At 39.4% G+C, this 27,148-nt stretch overlaps 3 protein-coding genes across 7 annotated transcripts; 1 reads left to right on the top strand and 2 right to left on the bottom strand.

Annotated features, from left to right (window-relative positions):
- Positions 1–569: 569 nt before the first annotated feature.
- LOC122642450 (lysine-specific demethylase JMJ30) lies at positions 570–26,170 on the top strand. 5 transcript variants are annotated; one of them, XM_043835927.1, is made up of 7 exons: positions 570–1,104; positions 2,127–2,336; positions 4,654–4,788; positions 4,889–5,032; positions 12,636–12,728; positions 13,390–13,608; positions 26,153–26,170. In XM_043835927.1, exons 1-6 carry the CDS (start codon positions 646–648, stop codon positions 13,576–13,578), a joined length of 1,230 nt encoding a protein of 409 aa, XP_043691862.1. In that variant the 5' UTR covers positions 570–645; the 3' UTR covers positions 13,579–13,608; positions 26,153–26,170. The 5 variants fall into 5 exon arrangements, with proteins under 5 accessions (XP_043691862.1, XP_043691864.1, XP_043691861.1 ...); XM_043835929.1 differs by lacking the exon at positions 26,153–26,170 and adding an exon at positions 12,922–12,931 and having other exon boundaries at positions 13,390–13,547; XM_043835926.1 differs by lacking the exon at positions 26,153–26,170 and having other exon boundaries at positions 13,390–13,776.
- LOC122642451 (protein ABHD18) lies at positions 15,625–18,740 on the bottom strand. The gene is made up of 5 exons (XM_043835931.1): positions 18,232–18,740; positions 17,084–17,168; positions 16,809–16,978; positions 16,284–16,561; positions 15,625–16,086 (listed from the first exon to the last, which is right to left on the bottom strand). Exons 1-5 carry the CDS (start codon positions 18,605–18,607, stop codon positions 15,910–15,912), a joined length of 1,086 nt encoding a protein of 361 aa, XP_043691866.1. The 5' UTR covers positions 18,608–18,740; the 3' UTR covers positions 15,625–15,909.
- On the bottom strand, positions 23,857–25,353 carry LOC122642449 (UDP-glycosyltransferase 92A1). The gene has a single exon (XM_043835925.1). It carries the CDS (start codon positions 25,321–25,323, stop codon positions 23,887–23,889), a length of 1,437 nt encoding a protein of 478 aa, XP_043691860.1. The 5' UTR covers positions 25,324–25,353; the 3' UTR covers positions 23,857–23,886.
- Positions 26,171–27,148: the final 978 nt, after the last annotated feature.

The raw sequence follows: 27,148 nt of genomic DNA, 5'->3' as shown, positions 1-27,148 counted from the left end.
TCTCTCTCGATATTCTCCCTACTAGAAAGTGGATTCCTTATTAAAAGTTACTTTCGTTCACAGGTAAACACAGTAGACCCAACATACTGATGTATTATCAGTCGAATATAGGCATCAACCATATGTATATTAAAGTGCACCATGTTGATTTTCAACAATAAAGACCTCTTAGGTCAGGAAACTACACAACTCTATCACTAGAATCCTTTTTCACAATATTGGACAGTAAACCATGTAGGGTTCTCAAATGATCAAGTCCAATATACACAACTATCATGAGAATCCCTTTCTTTTTACTGCTCTGCCACTGCCACCACCACCACCACCACCACCACCACCTTGAGTTAGGCTGGCAGTCCAATTTTACTGATTTTTAAAATTTACTGTATTGTTTGGTAAATATTTTAGTCATATTAGATATTAGATAATCAGAAAATATTCTACCAACTAAGAGATTACGATCTGATGGATGAAGTGGGAACCACATCTCTAGATTCACCTCCAGGTTTCCACCGCACCCTCAAATAGTTCAAATGCTTCCCGAGGAAGCCAAGTGGAGAGTGGAAAGAAAAGCCGCCACTGCTCTGGAACTGTACCCAGCCACCACCTCCACCACCATTGCGAGATCACGGCACCACCCCAGCCATGACTGCGCCGGACGGTGACTCCTTTGAAACTCCAACTCTGGACAACGAGAGATCAAATCTGCTCCAGAAAGTCTCGGACGTTGGCGGTTACGCTTACGTCAGCGTGGCTACGCAGGCAGCCGCCGGTGACATCCGGGCGGCGGAGGCTGCGCGTGAGATGGCTTGGGAACAGCTCCACTCGGGGCCATGGCACTCGGTCTTGCCTGTTTGGAGAGATGCCTACTCGATGGCGTGTCTACAAGTCGCGGCGTTCCACCATGACGCCGGGGATTTCAGAGAGGCGCTTAGGGTTCTTGATATGGGTTTGATAATGGGAGGGATGCTTTTGCGCTCTGATTTGGATTCTGCCATCGGGAAGGTTTTAAGTAAATCGAATGCGGCTAAAGGGTTGGATGCTGGAGAGGGTCGTCGCATGGGGGAAGTTGTTTTGAATTGCCAGCGTTCCAATGAGGCGGAGGTGAGGTCTGTTAGCTTCTCTGTGGATATATGAGGATATTTATTTATTTTTTCTATTTTCTGTTGTTAGATTTGTTAAATTACTTCTGCCTGAGTAATCAGATTATAATGGAAAATAAGAGATACGAAGGAATTGAGTATTTTTTGTTAAGATTAAGAGCACATAACTATGCGACAAAATGCATCAAATTAGGACTTTAACCTCTTGGGTCTTGACTCATGCTATGTAAACGGGGAACTATTGTTACTTTGGATAAGATAAGAGACTCTGGATTGGTGCATACAAATTTCTGAGTGTACGCCTAACGTATAAGGCTGTCACTTATATAGTAAATGGTAATGTAGAGGTTTTCAGCTAAAATTCACTACAATTGGAGGATTTTCGATCAATACGTAAGCCCTTTCAGCTGCTAACTGAGCTGACACATTGATATAATGAGGTGACTCAAATAGTAAACCTGGTCATATATTCGTTCTACTGATTACCTTGATGTCTGAGAATTCAATAAATTCATGGAACACTTTGACAAATTACAGCATTGCATCTAATAAATTAGATCCCATGCTACATCGGGTGGGGGTAAGTGATTTGACTATTGAATAGCAGGATATAAAACTCGCTAATATATATCCATCAGATGGGTATGGCTAGAGGCACATCACACAACGATTGACAAACAATTTCCAGTTAAGCAAGCAAGTTAATAATCTATAAACTTTCATTATCTCTATCCAAAAGATTTAAAGAAAAAATGCAGCAGAAGCATGTGATTATTTACCTGCGATTTTCCGTTAAGCACACCAAATGCAATACTATGTTATAAAGCTACCTCTATCACAAATTCAAAAGGACACCCACTTCTAATAATTCATGGTTATAGTTTATGAGAAAGGAGAATTGTGTCCCTTTTGAATGATCTAACATATATCCTATACCATACATCATGTGTTGGTAGTACTTCTCGAGATAAACCCTTCTAACTGTTTTGTTTTTTTAAATTTCTTTTCTATTTATTCTTGTAGGTTTTACAGGTGTTACCAATTAGGTCACTCTCTTGTAAGAGAGTTGAGAAAAGGTCTTCTCTTTCTTTGGAGGAATTTTTATGTGATCACTTTCTAGCTGGTTCTCCCGTTGTTATCAGCAATTGCATGAACCACTGGCCTGCCAGGACAAAATGGAAAGATTTGGATTATCTGAAAAGGGTTGCAGGTGATCGCACAGTTCCAGTTGAGGTGAATAATCTCCCTGATTTTCTTAGTTGCTTGAGTTTTGTTATGGAAATTCATATTCCTCAAGAGACCTTCCGTGACTTGAAAATGAGAGAATAAAATGCTTTTAGCATGAATAAACATATATTCTTTTAATGTGAATATTCAGTCTTTTGGTATGTAAATCCTTTCATTTTGCAGTTTTATTCTTGCCATTCTTGAAGACAATCACATGAATTCTTTTGTTAGCTTTTGTCTGTAGAGTGATGTCGTTTTCATGTTTGTCATTGTATACAGTGAAAAAACGAGTTACCATGTGACACTGCTTGGTTGCTTAGCTATAGGCTATATTTCTACTGACTTCTAGTTCTGATCTGGTGCCAATCCTGCTTGGTTCCCTCCTAGGTGGTGAGTTAGACCTTAGGTTGTTCTCCATGAGGTCCTAATGGGTTCATGGTTTGGCAACCAATGGAATTAGGAAGCCTGCTGGTTGAGATGGATTGATGCAGTATCACTTGACTGGTTGGAGGAGACCCAAACCCAGACGGAACCAGTCCAGCCCAGTTTTTTGGTCCACTAAGAGTTTATTTATTTAAGTCTCTTAGTTGTTAGAGTTGCATATGTAGATATGTTTCAGTTTCATATTACAAATAGAACTCTTGATTTTATTATTTAAGCAATGTAATCCAACATTGAAGAGACAGATTGAATAGTGAATTGGTAGAAATTATTGGGTTTTACTCTGTGAGAGTATGCGCTTGTGTGTGAATGCTTCCCCTTCCCCCTGCAACTCTGAAATCTATCTCAGGTTTCCCCTTCTTTCTACCAGCCCTCCACCATGGACCCTGCCTATCTGCTGAGAAGGAAGGTGTTAGAGAGAGTGGCCTACAGGCCGAGTGTTCAGAGCTATGTGCTGCTTGTGCTTTGTCTTTGTCGTAGGAGATTGGCAGCATTATCCCATATTCCGATGAGTTAAACCTTTTGCGTACATTGTTACAGATAGTCAATCCATTCTGTGCTGCCTTTGACCATTCAATCTGTTTTTACCATGCTTGGGTACACAACTGGTGCCACATTCAGCGACATGTGGTTTTCCCCTTACACTAGGTTATTTTGGTGATTATAACTACTCTCCCCGACTCCGACAAAGGAAGGGGAGAAAAAAAGAGGAAAAAGAGGAGTTAGCTTGCCAGTTTGGGATGTCAGAGTACCAACTCCTCTACCCCTTCCCCTCTCCAAAGTGTCCCTTTCAGTAATGCCAGCTTATCCTGCTTCCTTTTCATTATTACAATGCAATAGATGAATGGAACTTAGCTACTGATTGCCAGTTGATGCAGTATCATGTGACTGGGTGGCCCAGCAGGATAGGCTTTGGAGACCCAAATCCAGGTGGAATCGGTTCAACCCTTTGGTCCAACAAGGGTTGGAAGTAGTATATTAGTTTATTTATTTCAGTCTTTTCTTTGTTGACTACGTAGGAGTTAGAGTTTGAGTTGCAAGTTATTTCAGTTTCATAGTTAGAATAGGAGTCTTGTTTTTCCCTTTAAATACTTGCATGTAACCCAACAATGGAGATAGTGAAGTGAATTGAATAGAAGTTTATTGAGTTTTACTCTGTGAGAGTGTGTGTGTGCATGTGATTCGCCTTCCTCCCCTGCAACTCTGAGCTTCATCTCAGATTTCTTCCCACTCCCTACCGACCCTCCTCCAATTTGGTATTAGAGCCGAAGGATCCATTTCCTTCCTGTCAAGCTCTCTCATTCCCTTCCCTGTCAATCCCTCTCATCTCATTCTCCTTCCCTAACCTATTTTTCCCATTGCCGTTCTGCCGAGTACACCAGCAGTTAAAAAGGAAAAAAAGAAAAAAAAGAGATTCTGCTCACCACCCCTTCGACTACTTCCTTCGATTCTCCATAGACCAACCCCACCGCCCTCTTATTCTTCCCCCTGTTATTTTGTTCAACAGGGTTCAGCCAAAAAAATAAAAAAAAAGGGCCCTCCACCACCAGTGGAGTTACCACTCCTGTTCAGTCAACTGAATAGATGCTCAGCCGTTAAGTCACTAATCTCTCACATTATCGATAAACCCACACTGTATTTTTTTGGATGTTTATGCTTCACATTTAGCCTTATTTGATCCCTAAGCTACCTTGTTTTACTGCATTTAAAATAAAGATTCTCAACAGACAAACCGAATGCTTGATAATTTTTTGTTTGTAATATACTGGTCTCTCTCTCTCTCTCTCTCTCTGCTTTGGTGGCCTTCTAATGAGGGAAGATAATTTAATTCTTGATGCGACTTTCTGAACTGAAAATTGGTAAAGTTCATGATTTTTTGCAGGTTGGAAAAAACTATCTCTGCACAGAATGGAAACAAGAGTTGATCACAATTTCGCAGCTTCTTGAGAGGATTCACTCTGGTGATTCAACTACTGTTGGCCCGACATACCTTGCTCAGCATCCATTGTTTGATCAGGTACATCAATCATTTCTTTTGATGCTCCTTTCTGGGGCTATGGTTTTCTATTGGGGATTTTACCCAGCATAATAATATTAATGTTAGATCCGATTGACAGATTTTTGATCTACGAAGGGACATATTGGTTCCAGACTACTGTTATGCTGGTGGTGGGGAGCTCAGGCCTCTTAATGCTTGGTTTGGCCCTGCTGGGACGCTCACACCATTGCATCATGACCCACATCATAATATTCTCGCTCAGGTTTGTCTAACTGCATATTCTTTATAGTGTTAAGATTGTAATTCTGCTTGTCCTTTTCTTTGATTTCTTCTCTGTTTTTTAACTTGCTATCAGGATCCACTTGTATAGTTGTATATGTATGATAATATGTTATTGGCATATCCTAATCTTCTGGTGTAAATATGTTGATGATTATTATTGATTCGGATCCCTATGATGATAAAACTATTCGTTTGTAGACTTTGTGTCAGTTGGGAGCCAGTTGTACTCACTACAACAACAATAACAACTCAGCCTTATCGGTCGGCGGAGCCAGTTGTACTCATACTTTATCAATGATGCATCACTTAATGCATGTCTTCACAGGGTAGGAGGGTGAGGAAGGGGGTGTTGTAATTTGGAGTAGAGTTACACTAAGGATAGACACCAGCTACATTAGAAAAACAAAAAAGTCTAATAGCGGCTAAGTGATCATTATCCATCATTTGGTGCAACGGTAAAAGGCTTGAACTGCCAAATAATCAGTGACTTTTATGTATCATTTTTTTTATTATCACATTTGTGAGTATACTAACCTTGTAAATCAGCACCTAGAAGAGAGAGAAGAAGGAGGATGAAGTAGGGTGAATACGATGAAGAGGGAGAAGGTGAACTAGAGTCACGATAGGGAATTGTTGAAGTACTGCTATCATGGTCTAGCTCCCTGTTTATATTAATAAATATACTCTTAGTAGGAAACCTACTAAGAGTCAAAGTCTAAATACAACCCAAGTCTGATAACAGTAAAAGTAAAATAATTCAAGACCACTTACAACTCAACACTACCGCATTATCCCACGGTACACAGTACCACACTATCCCATGGTATATTACCACATGATACACTTTAACACTCCCCCTCAAGCTGTATATATATCTCCCATACCCAGCTTGGAGCAACCACTAAGAAAGGCAGGCCTGAACAACGGTATCAGGGCTCTTTTAATGGAGATCAGCAAGAACAGATGATAAGAATAATAGTAGATTGATGGATGATGTTTTAGCTCAAATCAGAGAAGAAATCTAAGTACATCATGATCACTAGCTGGTGATTCAAATAATACCTGAATCGCTGAAAAAAAAAACAGAGTATAAAAGAAAGGAATGATAACTATGGCTTCCCACCAACAAGGTAATGTAGTTCTAGATTGGTAGGAATCCAACTAGAAGCCAAATAACCAGGATCTGCTATGAACAGGGTAGTTCGAATAGGTCAAAATAGGTGAAAATTGCGAAATTATGGTTAGGGTTTAATGAAGGTTACGTTAAGTTTTAATCATAATTATCGTCGCCTAAGCGTCCGGGCTCCTTGGTCGCCTTGGGCGCCTTGGACGCCTTGCTGGTGTCGGCTTGATTTTGGACCCTCTCCAATGCCTTGGTCACCTTGCCGCCTTGATAACTATGGTTTTAATGGAGGAATGTATGCTGGAATGAATTGGCAGCTGGTTTGGTTTAGAATTTGGGGTTTTTGAAAAGGAAGAAGAAGATGGAATCTATTTAGGATGGTCAGATGAGGACCAGATTTGGATTGAGTTTCCCAGTAGATGAGGGGATGGTTCGATCCAAATATGGGACAGAATTGATGGATGGTTATGGCTGGGTGATGTTTAGGTCTTGGGAAAACTGAAAACAAAAAGGGGGAAACTAGGGTTTGGGTGTATAGAAGGATAGAAGAAGAATGGTAAGGGTTGGGGGATGATTCAAACTTACTATAGTTGCAGAATTTCCTTGGCAGCATCTTGTTTGATTGTAGATATTGAATAAAAATCAGAACTTGAAAGAAAGCTTCAAAAGAACCTCTCGGGTTTCCTAGCTCAAGGTGTCAATCGGATCAAACACCGATTCCTTCAAACGATCCACCCGCGCTTCACACTACAAGGTGTCGATTGGATCAAACACCAATCCCACCAGCCTTGATCAAACACAAGACAAAATCTTCAATAGAGAAGAAGAGCAACAAAAAGCTTTTCATTAATATCAAAATTCGTGTTCAATACTCCCTACAACCTTATATAAAAGACTCAAAAATAAACTCTTACGCTAAAAAGGGAAAGGCCTAACCCAATCATTAAGCTATTAGGTAACTTAAATTGACTAGGAAACTGAAATACTGAAGGAAATAGACTTAAAACATGGCTGGACTTCTAGAGTCCTAATCCAGCTCAACTTAAATAACAATTAAATAGTCACATGACCACTTAACCAAGTCACATTACCACTAACCATTAAAAAGAAATCTACTAACTAATCCCTTATGTAACCTTATTACCCATAGTTTAGGCTCATAAAAGTGGCCTATTACACTGAAAACCCATGGGATCAAAGGCCCAACATGTATATGACCCAACCCTAGACTTATTCCTAAGCAAAGAAGCCCAGTTTGGTGATAAATCTGCATCACAAGGAACAGAATCTCCCTGCCCTCCAAGGATCTCACACTCTCTTTCTGAATTGCACAACACTCCATTGCAGAGAAACAAACTTATATTGATCAAATCGTCTCCGAGCCAATGGCTCTTACAAGATTTATATAGCTAACTTAATTCAGAATCATAACCTAACTAGGAAAAGCAAATCCTATTGCTAAGCAACAAAAATAAGAAGCAAACTAACGAAAGGAATCCTTCTCTCAAGCCTCAAGGTGAGGGAATTCAAAGCCTAAACATCTTAAAATCAAAAGGAACTAACTAATCCTAATCCCGTATGCCTACCTTAAAAGGCCGTACCCACTACCCAGTGCACAAGGCTCCTGTATGCCTACCTTCTCCCCATATTTTAGGCTCAGGCTTGTTTCTAATAAAATAAGCCCCATCTGCATCACGTCCTCCATTGGTGCTTCTCTTCTCTTTCATCTCCTTGTGGAAGTAGTATGGTGGAGCACAAATTCTAAGAAAGCAAATGCGGAAGAATTAACATATTCTTCATATATGGTTACAGTAAAACAGTCCACCAAGCAAGAAAGATATTAAAAGAAGAAAAGATATGAGATATTTTAATCAAAACTAAAACGTGTTGCTGGTTTTAGATGTAGTAAGGTTGTAGTTGTGGTTTGTAGCAACGGATTGGGTTTTAGTATGGAAAAGAGAAGCTAAGAGTTGAAAACTGGAAGCAAGTTATGAAACTGGATAAATGGTTAGGGAATTGAAAATTGGACGCAAGCTATGAAATTTAGCAAATGGTTAGGGTTGTAGAGTGTCACACTGTGGTTTGAAATAAGATGGGACAATATTATTTAGTTGAGGGATTTGGAAAAACAAACAAACACTTCAAGGAATTGTAAAGACCTTGGAGAAAGACTAGAGATGAATGGGATATTATTTTATTCTAATATGAGATTGACTTCTAGTACTCATTCTCAACCCACATGATACTGTGATACATTACAAATAAATCACCATTCTTGTAAATTTGGCAGCAATAATTAAGGTGTTGTTTATTATCTAGCTTTAGCAGTATAATTGAAGTACCCATATTGGCCACACTGTTTTAGCTCTTTTTAAAGTTTAGTTCTTTAATAGAAATTAGTCATCCTTAATTGTGAAGAATGAGACTTATGAGCATGCCTTTTTCATTAAACAAATAGATAATGAAATATAATTGCATGTACAATTGCATTCTGTTATAACAACCAAGTAGGAGTTTCTTTCTTTAACTTTGTACATCACTGGGCATGTTTAAGAGCTGTGAAGAAAGTTGCGCCTTACCATTGTGTGCCTTATTGTGTTCTGCCTGCACCTTAAACACAGTTAGTAATGCTGATTTATATATAAATCTGTGGTCTTAGGCATAATCAAACCTGGTCTAGGTCTATGGTAATTGGCCTTCTTGTTTTTGTGGATCTGACAAAACTGAAAACCCATTGGGACCACATAATTAAGTGAATCAACATGATGTTAAATACATATGTTCTTGTGCAAGGATGCTTCTTGAAGGTACATATTACTCCTACCTGGATATGTTATAACGTGGGTTGTATCTGTGCTGGATTATTTTTGGTGTATTCATGGGCATTAAATAAAAATTAGAAGTTAAAAACTCGAAGTTCTCAGGTCACAGACAATGATTACTTTGTACATATAGTACTATTAGAGGTTCATGGCTTTTAGGTAATCATGGGATCATCTCCATGGTTGCACATGGGAAACCAAAACAAAAAATTATCATGGGTTTGTTATAAATTTTTTTTATCAAACCCTTCTCTTTCTTGTCCCATGAGAATTAGGGTAAAAACAAGAAGAGAAAAGAACCTCTCTTTCCATCACATGAAAAAAGGAAACCATCTCATACCCGAATGCACAGCGGAAAGAGATCGATACGGGTGTTCCTTCGCATCCCATGAATATCAAATAAAAGAAACTCAATGCATAATTAAAAACATCAAGATTCACTAACTTGGAGAGCCTCAAGTGTTGCTCCTCCTCCAGATAATGGTTCTTCTCCCAATTAGCACTTCCAAAAAACCCTTTCTTGAACCTTCTTGATTCAGCCAAAGATTCCGAAGTCAAACAACCAGCTTCTCCAACAAGAAAGATCCAATCTTTCAAGAACCAGAGTTTCCAAAAACCTTAAAACAGCTCACCTCTCAAAAGCAAGAGAGCAAGAGAGAGAAGAGAGGGAGAGAGAAATTCTTGTGGAGGGGGAGAGGGCAGGAAATCCTTGGCCTATTCCTCTCCCCTTGGTTTATATAGATGGGGCTCTAAAAGAGCCCCTATGTCTATTCACAGTGATAGCCTGACTCTCTCCTCAAATTTGACTTGAAACCTAATGGACTTTCTTGATGGGCTTCTAATTGGAGAAGAAGTAGAATCTAAAAGAGAATTTAAATAATTAATAAATTTAATCTTTAATGGGCTTTTAAATGATTGCATCACACCCATTTAAAATTAAATAAATAAATTATTAATTAGCAAATCCCAAAAATACCCTTGCATAATAACAATTTATTACGCTCCAACCCTCCATTATTCAACATCATCGTTATGAAATTTAGGGCATGTATCTGCCAAACTCCATTCCATAGTACATGTCCATATTAGAATGTCTGTATACGTGATCGGAATTCACAAAACACGATTAAATTCTTTAATAAAAAACATAAATATATTCTATCATTTTATGTGAAAATAAGTTTTGCAAACCATTTCTAAAATGGTACAGGATCCTGATTCTCATCCGACCATCCACAAACAATTTATCCTTGATGTTCCCCAATCGGGCAGTGGAGACCATGTTGTGATTTCTTTACTCACAAAATGTTTGAGCATTCACAGAACACCGGCTTCGGTTCTCTTGAACTTTAGTCATTGATGAACCAAAGAATGCGTTTACATTTTACAGTGACAAGGCCCTCTCAGGTACTGGATCTTGGTAACACATGTCTATCCTAAACCTACATCTGGTAGTAATACATGAGGGAATCGACTCTAGTAGATTCTTCGCCAATACACACTAATATGTTTGCTTGCATTCGTACCTTGACTTCACTATGTCTAGGCATACCCAATGCGACGACCATATGGTAAGGGTATCCAGCCCAAACCCTAGTCGAGACTACCATTTTAAGTATAAACTTATGGACATACATTGGTCAAAAAGTTTATATTGCATGTGATAATGTTAAACTAAAATGTATAAAAGGTTCTGATGCAGAATGATCACCAAATAGGGCTTATTTCTTTAGAAATAGGCCTAGGGTTGGGTTATATCCATGTTAGGCCTTTGTTCCCAAGGGTTTTTATGTAATAGGCCACTTTAATGAGCCTAAACTAGGGGTACTTAGGTTGCATACGGGATTAGCCCAATATTTAGTTATTTTTATGTTTTTAGATTGAACCGGTTTAGATTTGGTTGCATCCAAGTGGTTCAATGGGTCTAATTTAAGTGAAGTGTTCCTATTGGTTAATAGGTTCTTTTATCCTATTGGCTAATATGGAATCTTCTTTTAATTAGTTGTTTTTAAGTTAGATTTTTTTATTTTAAGTTAGTAGGGGTAGTTAGGACATTTTAGTATTTTAAATTAGTAATTTGACTTTGATTAGATCCCCTCCACAATTTAAGTGAGGAGGAGATTAGATTGTATTAGGATTTGGCTTAGGCCTTTAATTATAAATAAAGGAATCGTGGGAGGCTCCCCCAGAACAGATTTGAATTTAAAAAAAGAGATTTTCGTGGCTGCTTGCTGCTCCTTGCTCTCCAAGAGTGGGTGCATCCTTGTGGGCTTATCAAGGTGGAAGGGTGGGTGGAATCCTGCAACTCCTTACGCTGTGACGGCTAGGAGGATCCCTATTTCGAAGATGGTTTCATCCTTCAACAATCCAACCTGCTGCCGGTGGAATCCAGTGTAAGTTTGGGTTTTAATTTTCTGTTTTATCCTTTCTTTCCTTCCCCAATCGATCCCCTTTCTTTTCTGTCCTATTTCTCATAAACCCTAGACTGCTACATTCTGCCCAGATCTGAATCTCAGTTCTGTCCAGATCTGCTTACCTATCAGAAGCCATCCAAATTCTGACCATAGCCTCCCCTCAACACCATCCCTACTCTACCCAAGTTGCTGCCCCTTCCCATCACTCCAACCCTAATTTCTGTAAAAAGTTCCATTAGCCATTAAACCCTAAAATTACAGATCTCCCACTTCGGACCATCAAAACAGGCCCATATTAGGATCGAACCTCCCTCCCACAGTGCCCTAAACTCGATCCCAAGCCTAGCCCCCTAAACCCCCATTAAAAACCCTAGTTTTGGCTATTTTCCTTAGTTTTTGAACCGAAACCCTAACCCTAATTTCTGCAGAAAATTAAAACTGATTCAAATTCAGATATTTTTATACCATAATGACCCTCTAAATCTGCAGATTAAAACCCTATAAACCCCATTCCCAAATTCCCATCCTAAACCCTAATTTTGCCCTAAAACAGCCCCAAATCAGCCCTAAACAGCAGGCTTGACCAAAGCTTGATTCCAATTGGCTCCTAGTAGGATTATCACCTATTCTAGGACTACATTAGGTTCAATACACCATAAACCATGTTTCAACTCATATTATATACTCACATTGGATTGAATATTTACTAGTGAGATGGGTAGATCCTCTGTAACATAGATCCAATAATGTCCATTTCTTTCCAAATGGCAACTGGTAAACTCCACAAAGTTCACCTACCTAGTGAACGTAATCATTTCCCCAGTAAAACAAAGTTTTAAATAAGTAATTTACAATCAAAGCTTAAAATTGGATGTAAGTTGATGTGATTTTAAGATGATGGCTTTAAATCTTATTGAAATGTAGATACCACTAAGGTTCTCGTGTCCCTCTTGTCACGGACTTAGTGTCCAAGAGGCCCATGACACACTGCTTTGGGATGATGATATTCATTATGGCTGAGTAGATCCTCTATACTTGAAGGGTAGTGCCTGGTCTTAGTACTTGCTATTTTATCTGTACTGTGATTTTCTGATAATATGTGTTGCCCTTACTTGGTCAATGTTTGAGTTTTTGCACAATATCTTGTACATTGACTTTTTTTTTGTAATTTTTAGTTATTTGCCAATCAGTTTGACTAGCTGAACTCTTGCCTTTTCTTTCCAGGTTGTTGGCAGAAAGTATGTAAGGCTTTACCCTGCTTCTATATCAGAGGATCTTTACCCTTATGATGAGCCTATGCTAAGCAATTCCAGCCAGGTAGACCTTCTGAACTGTCATTGGATTACCTGTCATTCATCCTAGAAAATTTGATTTTATCTTTTTTTATTTTTTTATTTTTTTTATGACGCTGCTCAAAGCATGTTTGCTTTTCCTTACCTTGATGATTCTGATGTACCTGTTAAGTTACCTGCTGCAGCAGACTTTATTTTTGTTGATTTGTTACCTGTAGCAAATATCAGGGCTAACTATAAACCATAAATGGAAATAAGTGTACCTGGAATAGCTTATTTAGAGGACTAACAAGGTCATGACAATGCATGGACTTTTTTGCGTTTCAGCTTTGGCATTCAGTAGTTCGGTTGTTGTTGTATACTATGGTCTTGTATCTTTTTTCCTTATTACAATAAAAAAAGAGGCCATGACAAAAAAAATTAATTCTATCAAAAACAACTGCTGTTTGGAGTGACTGATATGCTATGGAGATGCTAGGTAATTTTATCCTTTTAAGAGGTTGATACAGTATTTTGTGTCGCTGTCCCCAATTAGTGGTCAAAATTATCACTATCAAGTTGATATCAATATTTACATCGAGAGGATTGCAATCCTTTCTTCTTATTACATCATTTTTATTCAGATCTCGAGTCTGTTTGAACTTTTATGTTTCTTCTGAATTCTTGCTGAGAGGAGATTTTTGTAGGTCGATCTGGACAATCCAGATGAGAAGCAATTTCCAAAGGCGGTAGACTTGGATTTTATGGACTGCATCTTAGAGGAAGGCGAAATGCTTTACATTCCACCAAAATGGTGGCATTATGTGAGATCTCTTGCAACAAGTTTCTCTGTTAGTTTTTGGTGGAGCGAGGGCAGCAGCTCACCTGTCTCCTGATGGCCCATTAACCTTTTTGTTATTTTGCTTTTATTCATACTTCTTCTCTAAATAAAGTACAGTACCCGAAAGCTGCTAAAATCTTAGCTGATTTTCTCAGGCAAATCCACAATGACCTACTACATACTGGAGACCGTCTATGGATGCCCTTCATTTTGTTGTACATAAGCACATTATTGACTGAACTTGAAAATAGAAGGTTCACACAAGTGTAATCTCTCAAACCCCTTCTTTTTCTTGGGTGAGGATCTATGGTTTAACAGGCTACATCTGTGTCGATATGTATGATAGAAACACATTATACTTTACAGAGTATTGCAATATGGATCTAATTCACATCTTTTGTCCATTTTCCTGTCTTAAAAGGAGAGTAGGGCAATTAAGGGGTGGTCTTGGTCACTTTTTCCCCTTGATGAAGAGGTCTTGTTGATCATTTGTCAATAGGGTAAATGTTTTTTGCACATAATAAGTACTCTGTTGCCACTATATAGTTTCCTTTTTTATAAAAGAAAATGACAGAAATCAAAGTTGGTGCATAATGTGTTTTGTACTCTTTTTTTTTTTTGTTGGAATTGTTATTTTAATTGCACCATTTATGTTTTACTTGTAAGGGGCCAAGTGATTTATTGGTCTCACGCATCTTCTTTTATAGGACTAAATGAAGTACAATTAATGAATTGTTAAGATGACAAAATTAGGAAGAGTCATGTAAATAGAGCTTTCCAACTGATCTCTCAATACACAAAAGCTCTGTTATTAATGCAAAATATGGAGAGGTCAATAAAAAGTGAATGTATTTTTGCCGGTTTATCTAATCATCTCACCCTCATTTTGCCCCGTGAACAAGATGATATGACTATTCGGACCTTTATCCGCTGCTGTAACTACAGCGCTGCTGTGCGCATCGTGCGGCACAGCAGCGGCCATGTGTGCACAGTGGGGCCCGCTGTGCACACATGGTTGCTGCTGTGCCGCACGATGTGCACAGCAGCGGATAAAATTTTTTCCAATTATATGATAGAGAGGACATGATCTAGGGTATCCGTGTATTATTTTTCAGAGACTAATTTGATCAAGTGAGAGGGTTCACTGAGCAAGCGGTATAGGGGAGCATATCAATGAAGTGCGATTAAATGGTATCGTACATAGGACGGCACAAGTTCATTTCATGTGAGGAGAGAGATAAACACGACGGTGCTACCATACTCTTCCCCAGCGGCTTAGAGTATCTTTTCCTTTTCATCAAATCAAATACCTTCCTCTGTAGTTTAATGATCAAAAAGCTCTATTTTGCCACTTATCAAACCCATATGGGTTGAAATTTGACATGTGAGTATAGGCCTTTGGGATCTACTTGTCCATAATATTTGAGGCCATTCTGACATGTCACATGGTAGATATTTGAGCCATGTATTGCAATTTGGAAAATTTTACCTTTCCAAGGGAGAGAATTAGTTAGATAAATCAATCATATTATTTATTGGAGAAAATTTTCCTTCAACACAGTGGTGAAGGTTCATGAAGTGTTCATCACACTATCATGGGTTTTAGTATTTTCCCCAGAATACCCTTCTAAGAGACTCCCCAACACATCTGAAGCCCCATGGCTTAAAAAAAACTCCCGTCTCTTGGAAATAACCTTCATTGATCAAATCAAAGGGTGAGATCCTGTGGCTGAAGAGATTCTCTCTTTGCCATGGTGGAAGAAAACTCAGTCCTACAGAGCTCATGCTTTCAGAAGCAAATTTTGGGAGAGAATTTTCTCTACATAGGTGAGATCCTTTTTCTTTCTTGCTCTCAATCTCTTTATCCCTTAAACCAGTCATTATAGGCACAAAGTGATTTTTAAACAAAAAATTAGGTGTTACAACTCCATAATATTTTCTCCTCTAATTGTTCATAGTTGTTGGGAGTTGTGACATGACATCACATTTCCCTCATAATTGACACAGTGATGACTCTTCACATTTTCCACTTTAATGATGACAGTAAATCTTAAGTTCTCAATAGTGTTTCAACAGCTTGAGTCAGGCAGTTCCCAAAGGGTGAAAGAAGAAGAAAACCATTTAAATAAAATGAAATTAGCATTTTTAAACATTCTTCACTTTGATAACAATTTCTCCCCCTAGCTCTCTCTTGGCTGTTACAAGAAAACAAATTGAAGCACTGATTCTCTGATTGACCCTCTTGCTTCCCCCTTTTTTATCCTTTTTCCTTTTGTGGGGGAGTTTGGTGCTTACAGGTATAGTTCTTGTTACAGAAGCAGTGAGTAAAAAGAAGAAAAGAACCCAAATGACTTGAAAGCAATCTCTTATGTAACAGAACCTGATGTCACAATGAAGAATCCTTCCATTGTAACCTGTCAAGCCCATCAACAATCGCCTTGCGAAAGGCATCATTATGGAGGAGGAAGGATGAGACATGTCCCCCTGTCACCCATCTTACTTCTGAACCAGGCCAAGCTTTTTGAAGCTCCAACACTGAGTGCTTTGGTATATACCCATCATCCTGAAACCAACAATTGTGTAGAAAGAAAATCATTCAGAAATGCAATTCACAGTGAAAAAGTTGACACCAAAATATTTATTCAAAAGAAGCTAAAAGAAAACAAACAAAAAGGGCTTAAAAGGGAGAGGAGGCAAGGCAGCAACTCCCATATCTGTCTCACACAATCTACATCTCTATCAAAATGAGGATGGACTTACAGTTGCAGCTACAAATATCACGGACTGAGGATTTTTAGGAATTGGAAATCTTGTGACATCTGTTAGTGATAGTACAGTTCGCATCCGTTCTCTTACTTCCTCAAGTGTCATTGCAGTCCTCTGTGCTGCTGTTCCATCTTCTTTCAATACCTCCCATGCAGTGGCATGTTTTAATATTCCTTCACAGAATGCCACAGCAGCAGAGTGTGGAGAGAGAAATGGGAATGTGGCAACTGGTGTGGGATGCAGTGATCCAACCATTGCAGCATGTACACCCCCTACGAATTCCACAATTAAACAAAATCTAAATGAAAGCTAACCAACCAGTCAACAACAGTATCCAGGAATCAAAACGGAAATCAAGAATTGAGCTCTGTAAGGCTGTGTTTTTGGTAAGCATTCTCTGAATAAATTCTGGGTCTAGAATGCATTCTGAAACCCAATTCTTCTCTATTTTCTCACTTCAGAATGTGCACAATCTATTCTGAGAATGCATACCAAACAAAACCAGTAAAAAAGTCTTACCCATACTAAGTCCACATACACCTGTCTTGCCAAACCCAGCCTCCACATCTAACCAGTATAGCAGACTGCGAGCTTCCTCTATGGTGGCTCTTCCTAACAACAGCAAGTCACTCACACAAAGAAGCTTTGCACCACGTTGTAGTATAGGACGCCGCCTTCCATAAAAAGGGCTGCAGCAGCACATTCGTCTTGATTCAGATTCAAATCCTATTAACTTGCATTAGCAAATTCCCTTCTTCTATTAAAGCAGCTAGCAATGAAAATACATGTCTCACCTCTCAAGCACCATTGTTGCAATGTTTTCCTTCAACAATGGTGCACCAAGACGCAACCTCCTCTCAAATGAATGGTCTCCAGTTCCTATTATAAGAAACCAACACCTCTTTGACCTAAGCTCCAAAACCGTTTATTAAAAAGAAAAATTCAAAGAAAAATGATTGTAATGAGGAACAAAAATAGTTTTAAGAGCTTTACTAATGTACATTCAAGACAGTTACTGAGACAAAACTCTTCCGTCACATTGAAAAGTTACAAAGTAGTTGCTAGATAACACAAAGCTCATAGAGCTACTAGCCCCCACCCCCCCCCCCCCCCACTCCCTCTCTCCCCCTGGCCCCCAGTAAATTGAGTTCAATTCACTCCCCCCCCCCCCCCCAAAAGAAAAAATAAAAACAAGGGGGAGGGGGAAGTAAAGTAGGGTCTGAATTCTGAAGGATTAAATCTAAAATAAAGAAAAGCTTTAAACTTTTATCCGGAATTCCTGAATTTGCTTTTTAATTGGGTCTCCCCTTCTTGGGTTTAACCTAAAATTTTCTTTAAACACTTTTAAGAACTTCACTAATGTACATTCAAGACAGTTACTGATACAAACTCTTCTGTTACATGGACAAGTTACAAAGTAGTTGCGAGATAACTCTTCTGTTAAGAAAATCTTTAAACTTTTATCCGGAAATCCTGAATTTCCTTTTTAATTGGATCTCCCCTTCTTTGGTTTAACCTAAAATTTTCTTTAAACACTTTTAAGAGCTTTATTAATGTACATTCAAGACAGTTACTGATACTCATAGAGCTAGCCACCCCAATGCATAGAGTCCAGTTCATGCCAAAACAAGATAGCGGGGAGGGGAAGGGAAAGTAAAGTAGGGTCTGAATTCTGGAAGAAAGAAAAGCTTTAAAATTAGGATGAGCAATGCTGCAGGATGAATCCTTCATCCTTTCATCCTTTGGATCATACTTGTTTGAGAAAAATAAATAAAAGAAGAAAAAAAACCCACCAATTTTCATTCTCGAAAAAAAAACTGGAGACAAGAACATATCCAATTCATCCCCATTTGAAATAATCCCCCAAATTCAAAAAAAAAAAAAAAGTCTTCCAGGTGTCCGAAATAGAATCTATTTGAAAAAGATATACGGATGAAATCACCTGCAAGATGAACCACACAAGCCATCTTATGCGGATGAATGAGCTTTGGTGTGAGATAAGCGACCCGTGCAGTATAACTCTCGGGAGGCAATGCACTAATGAGCTGCTCATCGCAAGGGGTCCTGAAAACACCTTCTCTGAGGCAAGCGGTCTTCGTTTCCCAAACCGTTTTCCATGTGGGCTGCACCAGATTAGGGGGCCAATTCTTAGCTGCCAAATCGGGTAAGAGCTCCTTAATCATGCTCTCTAGCAGATCCAGCTTATTACCTCCCCATCCTCTGGAGAAGAATGGTGGGGTTATTTTCGTTCGGTGGACCAATGCACCATAGATGTGATCCAATACATAATGAAGGATGCCCAGATTAACAGTAACCATCTTCAGAAGAAAGAAAAACCCACAACTGAAACGCCTCCAAATCGTACAGAAAGGAAGATTTTGATCCGATAATGGTTGGATTATAATTTACAATGTCAGAGATTTTCCAATCCAAATCAGCAAATCTCTCTCAAAACCACAAACATAAAAAAAGGGGAAAACAGGAAAATCCATAATACAAAGCCGCAGCTTTCGTCCCTTTAATCCAGTCTCGCCAATGAAAACGCGAAATCTCAATCACCCAAGAAGTCGGAAATGGATCAAATATAGGAAACAAACCCAGATGAAGGAGGAGTAGGACTCACAGACGAAAGACAGAGGGAGAGAAGAACGTGACCCACTAACTAAAAGCTACAAATCCTCTCCAGTTATTAGAAAATATTGGTAAAACAGAAGGGTGGTGATGTGGTGTGGAACCCGCAGTTTCTTCTCTGTTTGGTTTCACCAAAATGTCAAGTCACTGGAGAGGAGCCGTGCTCTAGAAAATAAAATACCTTAAAGCTGTGGGTGCTTGGGTGGAGGTGAAAACAGAAACCGCTGTGACACGTGGATTATGTCCCACGTGCCACCTTAGGCCAACCTATTTTAGTTGAATTCTATTTGAAGACCTTATAAATAAAAAAGTACAAAACTATGGATAGGATAAGCGAAAGTTTGGTAGAACGTTACGCTGACGTGGCTTAGATTCTCATCCCCTTGACCCTGACTGGAAAGGCAAAGACTATAATGTGTATGAGGGACTACCGAGCTAAAATGATACGGTGGCTCTGGGGACAGTGATGAGCTTGATTGATTATATCGTCACGAAGCTGTGAGATGTTTCGCTCTAAAATCTATAATATGCAGCCCCAACTTTTATTGGATTTGGGGTCTATCCTAATTCCTAAGTGCCCATTCAAGGTGAGGAAAGAAGAGTTGAACTTAGGATCTTTTGGGATTTTATACTCTACTGATAAGAGACCAGTTAACTGAACAAGGGGATCGTTGCGCAATTCCATGGCCATTGTACCAATGTATTAGCCAATGGTAGTGTGTCCTTGTCTGAATGAGCATTCAACCAGGGGGTGTCATTTCACGATGCCTGTTGTTATTGGTGAAGCCTAATTTGGTCTAGAATGTACGGTTCAGATCTTCAGAGGGCCATTTTGACCTCCAAACGATCTCGGATTGCCAAAAAATGGTGTACAACACTACCAGAGGCAATGAGTTGTGTTGGACTCGTCGAGATCTTCGAAACGGTATATTTTGAGATATATGTTATGTTTTGGTCCGACCTTGTCCGATTTGGCAATTTCTGGGTCCCGAGATATTTCTATACTTCCTCGGGTTAGGGTTTCTTTATATAATGTTCTTATCTCTGAGAGAACTATAAGAGAGGTTTTATAACATTTTCAAAGAATAGTGAAATTCGTTCTGTTACTTGGTCATGGATGTAGCTTCTATTTTGGGAGTGAATCATGTAAATCCTATGTGTTTGTGTATGTTTGTTCTTCTCTATTTTTCATATTTCTTCTGCAAATCACTACTTCTGGACGTTGTTTTCTTAACACCTGTGTCTGGATGAGCTAAGAAAGGATATAGTTTCAACTTCAACCACGTATAATCAAGGATTTAAATCATGATATCATAGAATGCAGAAGTCCGAGGCATCGTACGAGGGTTGCACAAGCGCAAGGAAAAGTGTGGGCAGAGGTAGATGTTTGGACTTATTGTTCAGATGTTGGATGACTACTTAAAATACAAATGAGTGCTTGGCCTTAGGAGCTTTTTGTTATACTTCTTGATGTTGTAAATACTATGCACTCTTTTAAGAATGCAAAGATAAGAGAGGTTGTGTGTATAGCTCATAGTTTAGCCAGACATGCTAAGGAAAGATGCTTACATTGCACTATTGCCTATTGGTGATGTGTACTCCTATTTTTTATATGAATAGTAGTTTTTCTATCTTTTTTTCATAAAAAAATCACAGTATCTCTAATGGTATCGGTCACAACCAATACCAATACTGATATCAATATGGATAAGATGGATTAGATCGATTCCAAATCAAACAGTCCTTTTTTTGTTGGAAAAAATAACATCTGTACCGTATTGGTCGATTCGTATATATGAGATCCAATTGATATTGATATTGGTGATGCGTTGATACGTATTGGCATATTCACGATAGAAAACATTGTTTTACATCCACAGGAAAGTATGACAATTTAATGATAGAATTCATTTTTCAAGAGTCCAATCATAAAGTCACATCAATGAATGAATAGATTCTCTCTCTTGGGTGACAAAAAGCTTTCTCTTAATAAAAAAGTAACGAAAACATTGCTTCTATGTATATGATTCTTTTCCATTATACTTTTATACATATTCTACAAATAAAAATTGAGGGAGGTTCTCATGCACAGTTGCATGAGAGGGGTGGGGTGTTCTGGTGCGTCAAATATGGGGGATTTGTCTTTTCAACCCTTTTTTGTAAAAGGGTAGACATGACCGTGAACAATGCACAACCATACACAAAATCTTTTGCATAAATAATTTATTACATTTTGTTCATAAAATCATGTTCCATGAACAAATTATTTCTTAGCATTTCAAATGTAATTTTGTGAATCACTTAGCAGAGTGGTTTCATTTTTTTTTTTTCCTCTAAAGCATTGATTTTGCCTAAAGATTCCATATTTGTGGATATCCCTTTTGAGTCACGTGTACTCCATTACTCTTTTCCCAAAATTTTTTGTCTACAAAAAAAAAAAGAGAAAATATTGTTTGTACCGTAGCGTAGCCTGCGCCCAGGCACATGGGCAGCCTGTGTAGGGGGCAGGGTGGTCATTGCGCCCACCCCCATGTGCCTGGGTGCAGGCTGCGCTACGACAAAGAGAACAATGCCCAAAAAAAAAAAATTTGTCAATTTTTGGATCTCATCCTCATTGTACATGCCACTAATCCTTGACTTTTAACCCTTATTAACTAAAGTTTAGTTTCAACTAATTTTCTGTAATGAAACATCCACTTGGGTTATCCTTCGAAATCACAAATAACAGGAAATTTTAGTATATGGCACCTTCAATTATGGACAGGTTAATCCCAAAGAAGGGTTGTTAATTTCCAGACTGAATTGATTGAATCAATCGAAACCAATTCGTTCATCTATGCTTATCGGTTTAGTTTCAATTTGGGGTTTTATGAAATCGATAGAAATCGAACCAAACTGATTGAAACTGAAACCATTATAAACCTAGACCAAAACTCATAAAAAAAATCCAATAAAAATAAAAAAGTGCCCATAAAAACCATACTTTTTTTTGTATTTTTTAATCAAGTTACGTGTCCTGACGGCATTAAACATTCAAAAGTCACCGTTGTACATTCAACATGGTGACCTAAGGTTCCAGTCAGACGTCGAATCCATAGGCCTCCCCTTTATTCTCATTTTATTTGAGGCGGGAAAAATAGAGAATGAAATGCAGAAATAGGAGTGTGTATACTTATGTAGATATCCAAAGTGTGCTCATAAGAAGGGGATGTTCTTATTTTATATCTAATCTAATCAATTTGATGAATTACTTCTAAATGTTCACATCATAATAGTGCTAGTTGATGTTCAACCTGCTCATGGCTAGATTGATCAGTTTCGAGTCAAATAAGAAGAACTAGAAGATTTCACCTCTAGAAAACACCTACACCTAATGGCTTAAGCTGTTGTTTCCATTTCCTCGCTAACCCATCATGCAAAGTCGGGGTTGGAGCTCCAGGCTCAATGAGATACGATCGAGGTGACAATAAGATGACAAAAGTCTTTTTAATTCAAGTGCGATTCCTAAAATGTCCCCTCGGAGGATTGGTAATATGGATGATGAGAACCCATTAAGTCAATCCAATAGAAAGGATTGGCTATGTAAATCAAAGTTCAAAGGAGGCCTTGGATTCAAGCAGCCAAAGAGTCAGAATATAGCCCACCTAGCTATAGAATTGTCTTAAAATCGAAAACAAAACATTACAGGATTAGGAAACACCACCAAGACAACATAAAATACATGTGCATATTATCTAGGAAACTAATGCTCAAGGGTGGCTTAGAAACTGATAAAAACATATATATTATTTGGGGCGCTGTTCTCTGTGCCACAGCACGGCCTGTGTCCAGGCACATGGGGTTGGGCACAATGACCATCCTACCCCCTGTACAGGCTGCACATGTGTCTGGGCACAGGTTGCACTGCGGCACAAAGAACATTCTCCCATATTATTTATTCAGTGGGTTTAAACCTATTATTGTTCTTCTTATTTCTATCACCCCATGACCACTCTCCACTTCTCAAAGGTCCCAATTGTCCATTGTTTCTATAGTTAGGGTTTGGGCAAGGGAATACGGTTGTAGTTGAGCCTCTTATAGAGATATTATATTATACCCAATAGTCTTGCTTTGTCTGTTGAACCAAATAACATCCCTAGTAAGCCACCCATGACTCATGATGGGTTTGTTCATAAACACCTGATATGGAAAGCCATTTTTGGACTGGGCCATATGACTGATTGTGGCCCAATCTTTATGGTTCTACTTGGGTCCAATTGCTACTCATTAGGATTTTTCAAATTGAGCCTGTTCTTGGGCCAGTCATGATAATACGGAAAAGAATCAAATATTAGCTCAACCAAATATGGGTAAACCATTGACCAAAATCCATGTAAGAGATGGAAGTCGAAACCGAATGACGAAATAGAAAATGGTTTGGTTTCGAGATTGGCCTATTTATATTGGCAACTATGGTTAGAACGACGCGGTTGATTCCTTTAAATTTTCATAACCGCAAAACTGAAATGAAACTGAATAGTTTTCATAACCTTCAAACCAAAACAAATTGAATTGTTTTGGTTTCATTCAATTCATACACGGTCTAATACGATAATTTGGTTCAAAATTAGTTTAAGTGGAAATAACCTGCTGAAACAAATTGACTGGAAGTTATATATATGGGTTACGCTTTATTCAGCTCGATCGGTTCAAACCGATGGCTTTTAGTCTAAAACTGAAACTGAACTGAACCAAATGAAATTTTACTTTCAAAACTAAAACCGAACCAAAATTTTCGATTCGATTCAGTTCTGTTTTAACCGGACGGTTAAAGACCGAACATGTATATCTGGGCCCAGGCCCAGGCCCATTTATTGTTCTTACTTTTGGGAAAAATACGGCCCATAAGTCAAGATGAGAAAAAGGAAGACGCATCAATGGTAACCCCACCCTGGAAACCATTCCCCACTTTCTGACCCTCGGAGGTCTATTCTTGGGTCTCCTTCCTGGTCTTCATCGATATTGCTGCATCAAAGAATTCATCCATGGCTCTCAAAGAAGAACCCCTGTAGCTTTCCTCATCCCTCATGGCATCCCTTATTATCTCCTTAACCTCACAAGCTCTCTTCTTCATTTTCTCTCCTTTCTCTGTCTCACACATCACAAGCTCAATCAATTTCAGTATGTGCTCGTGCTTGACTTCACTGCTATTCCCTCTCGCCATTTCAACACAAACTCCCACCTCTTCCTCCAAAAATTTGGCATTGTAAAACTGATCAGCTCCAATCGGCCATGCCAAGATCGGAACTCCTTGGCTTAAACTCTCCAGCACAGAGTTCCAACCACAGTGACTAATAAAAGCTCTGGTCGACTTGTGAGACAGAATCTCCACCTGTGGTGCCCATTTACGCACCAACAATCCTCTGTTTTGCTCTTTGATCCGATCCTCAAACCCCTCCGGCAACCATTTTTCTGCTGTGAACTCTAAATTTATGTCGAATTCGATCGGAGGCCTTACGACCCAGATGAAATTTTTGCCGCTCAACTCCAAAGCTTTAGCCAATTCCATCATTTGGGTAGCAGAGATTGTGTTCTGAGACCCAAATGACACGTACAGAACAGAATCTTGGGGACATGTATCAAGCCAATCGATGCAGCGATTACGATCGTTTCCGGCTTTCTTTGTTAACGGGGAACTAGTTGGGCCGATTGCCCAAACAGGAATTCCGGTTTTTTTCCTTCTGAAATAGCTTAAACCAGTCTGATCTATGCCCCCCACTGTGTTGAACAAGAGCCCATCAGAGGAGAACCACAATCGAACTTGTCCCTGGATGAATACAGACCATGGATCGGTACCATTTGCGTACTTGACGTTGTTGGAGAGCTGGGAGCGGTGGATTGGGGAGATTTCGGGGAGGTCAGGAAGTGAGAACTCATCGGAATCGGTGTTGCAGTGAGGGAGGTGTAACCAGACGGAGCGGTAGAGGGCCATGCCGTAGGCACCACCGGCGTTGAAGATGGAATGGAAGACTCCGAATTGGTTAGCAACCTCGGCAGTCCAGCCGAAGAACATGTCGGCGATGATGCAGAGAGGGGAGAGTTCGGAGATGAGTTGGGTGAAGGAAGGTTTAAGGGAGAGGGATGCATGGAAGAGGCGGACGATGAGTGGGTATGGAAGGACGTCGGTGTTCTCTGCTTCGGGAGGAAGATCATGTTCGGCGGCTGAGAAAGGGAGGGAGACGAAGCGGATGGTGGAGGTCGGAGGGAGAGAATGGCGGAGCTTTTCTATGTTAAGTGGGGTGTTGACGAAGGTCACCGTGTAGCCTTTCTTTTGCTCTATCTGGAGAGCCAGAGACAGGAAAGGGATCATATGACCTTGCGCCATGAACGGAAAGATCACCACATTTTCTTCCTTCTGCGCCATTTTTTCTCTGCAACTTGACTTCCGACCCTTGAATGGTGAGAGAGAGAGAGAGAGATTCATAATCATATATAATGTCTTTTGGGAGGGCACTTTTGCATCATAGATACTTTTTTTTGGTGAAAGCATTATAGAAATTGACCTTTTTAAATTCGTGATTGGCGGCCTTTCCAACCTTTTGCTTTTTTTTTCCAGGCTTCGAGAAGGCAATTCGGCTGGATCTGGCTCTCCTCCAGCGGTTGCGGTTGCGGTTGCGTTTGCGGGGGCTGGACAGCCCAGCAAAAACACCCAAAAACCCGGGGACGGGGAGGGGGGGGGAGGGGGAGGGGGAGGTGGGGAAGGAAATGACCAAAACCATCCTTGTTGAGGTGGACCCAGCTCCAGCCATGGTGAGAGCTGGAGAATCAGCCCAGCAAAACAAGGGGTGTTTTTGGGTCATTTCACAAGCCGGGGGGCCTCTATGAAATGACCAAAACACCCTAATATTCTGCTGGGTTAGATCCTCCAACTCCCACCACGGTTGGAGGAGAGCCAAATCCTCGAGAAGGAGAACGATGGTTTCAACTCAGGGCAAGGTTTCCAAAAGTGGAATCGGGGTTCGAATTGGTCACTATCGATTCTGATTCGTATCAAATAGGGAACGAGTCGATCGATCAGTATTGTAAAAACATGGGCAATGATGTCTTTTTATCCTTTCAAGTGTTGGGTGAACGGTTGGATTCTTAATTGTGGTGCATTAGACAATGCACCACACTTGAGAGGATAGCTTTCCTTTTTTTCACCCATTTTTAGCAACTTTGATTCAATCGGTTGGGACCTATCTGGATCCCAGTTCATGTTTTTTATACCCTACCTGGGACATAAAATCCAAAGGAAAATAATCCTCTCCAATTCCTAAAAGTGTGCAGTACAACAGTGCTAGGTGGAGAAGTCGACACCTACCAGCTCGGACATCCACCGGTTTGAGCTCATTGACATCTACCGTTGGATGTCCGAGCTTGTCCAGGTGTCGACATCTCCACCTAGCATTACTATACTGCACACTTTTAGGAATTGGAGAGGATTAAAATCAGTGAAAAAAAATCCTTAAACCCTAGTTTCCGTATAAGATCGGCCAATCCAATTCAATTATTCAAACCCTGCTCACAGGTTCAAGATAAAGTTTCATTGATTTTAGTTTTCAAGCAACTTTGCCGGAGAGAAAGAAGAGAAGACTGTCGAGTGGAGCTGTTAGAGTAGCCTTTTAAGGGGAAACATATATGCAACAAACAACTCTCATTCCCTTCACATGAATTTTTTATTTCCCTATTTTAAAAATAATAAATAAAATATTTCATATGAAAGGACATAAGAAACCCTAGCGACTCAGATAACCCTTGTGCTTTGCATGATCATCAATGTGGAAAGGGATTTTCTCCAATAAAGGACCTTTATGGGATTGGTGTTTGGTTTGTTTGATTACACTTTCATCAAAAAATAAAGGACCTTTATGAAGGTGTAATTTTGTAGGAGAAAATTCAAGTGGTGTTGTGTCTTTGTCTGGGTTCTTACTTCTTTCTCTAAACTAATGGACTACTACTTATAACTCTTAAAAGAAGTATACTTCATCTCCTTTTTTAATAGAGAATGGAAAGTGGTGGGATCCCTACTAACTTTTGTGGAATCAGAACTGGGAGCACACTTGCTTTAAACCCATTAGGTGAAGCCTTTAGGGACCAATTCTGTAAGCATTTTGATGAACATAACAGAAGGGCAAAGTTATTTTTCGGTCATTTTATAATCTTATGGGCATGGAAGCTCATTTGTGTGTCCAAGGTCTAAATGGTTG

Source organism: Telopea speciosissima, chromosome 10 (assembly GCF_018873765.1).
Source record: "Telopea speciosissima isolate NSW1024214 ecotype Mountain lineage chromosome 10, Tspe_v1, whole genome shotgun sequence".
NCBI lineage: Eukaryota > Viridiplantae > Streptophyta > Magnoliopsida > Proteales > Proteaceae > Telopea > Telopea speciosissima.
Note: the sequence above shows the minus strand (reverse complement) of the source record. Positions and strands in the feature narration are given on the sequence as shown.

Excerpts from the sequence above, each read along its gene's own strand:
- LOC122642450 (XM_043835927.1), top strand. The coding sequence starts at position 646 with ATGACTGCGCCGGACGGTGACTCCTTTGAAACTCCAACTCTGGACAAC. Across the intron at positions 1,105-2,126 it reads AGCGTTCCAATGAGGCGGAG|GTTTTACAGGTGTTACCAAT; the intron begins GTGAGGTCTGTT and ends TTATTCTTGTAG. Across the intron at positions 5,033-12,635 it reads ATCATAATATTCTCGCTCAG|GTTGTTGGCAGAAAGTATGT; the intron begins GTTTGTCTAACT and ends TTTTCTTTCCAG.
- LOC122642451 (XM_043835931.1), bottom strand. The coding sequence starts at position 18,607 with ATGGTTACTGTTAATCTGGGCATCCTTCATTATGTATTGGATCACATC. Across the intron at positions 17,169-18,231 it reads TTGTGTGGTTCATCTTGCAG|GAACTGGAGACCATTCATTT; the intron begins GTGATTTCATCC and ends TTCTTATAATAG. Across the intron at positions 16,979-17,083 it reads GCAACAATGGTGCTTGAGAG|CCCTTTTTATGGAAGGCGGC; the intron begins GTGAGACATGTA and ends GTGCTGCTGCAG.
- LOC122642449 (XM_043835925.1), bottom strand. The coding sequence starts at position 25,323 with ATGGCGCAGAAGGAAGAAAATGTGGTGATCTTTCCGTTCATGGCGCAA.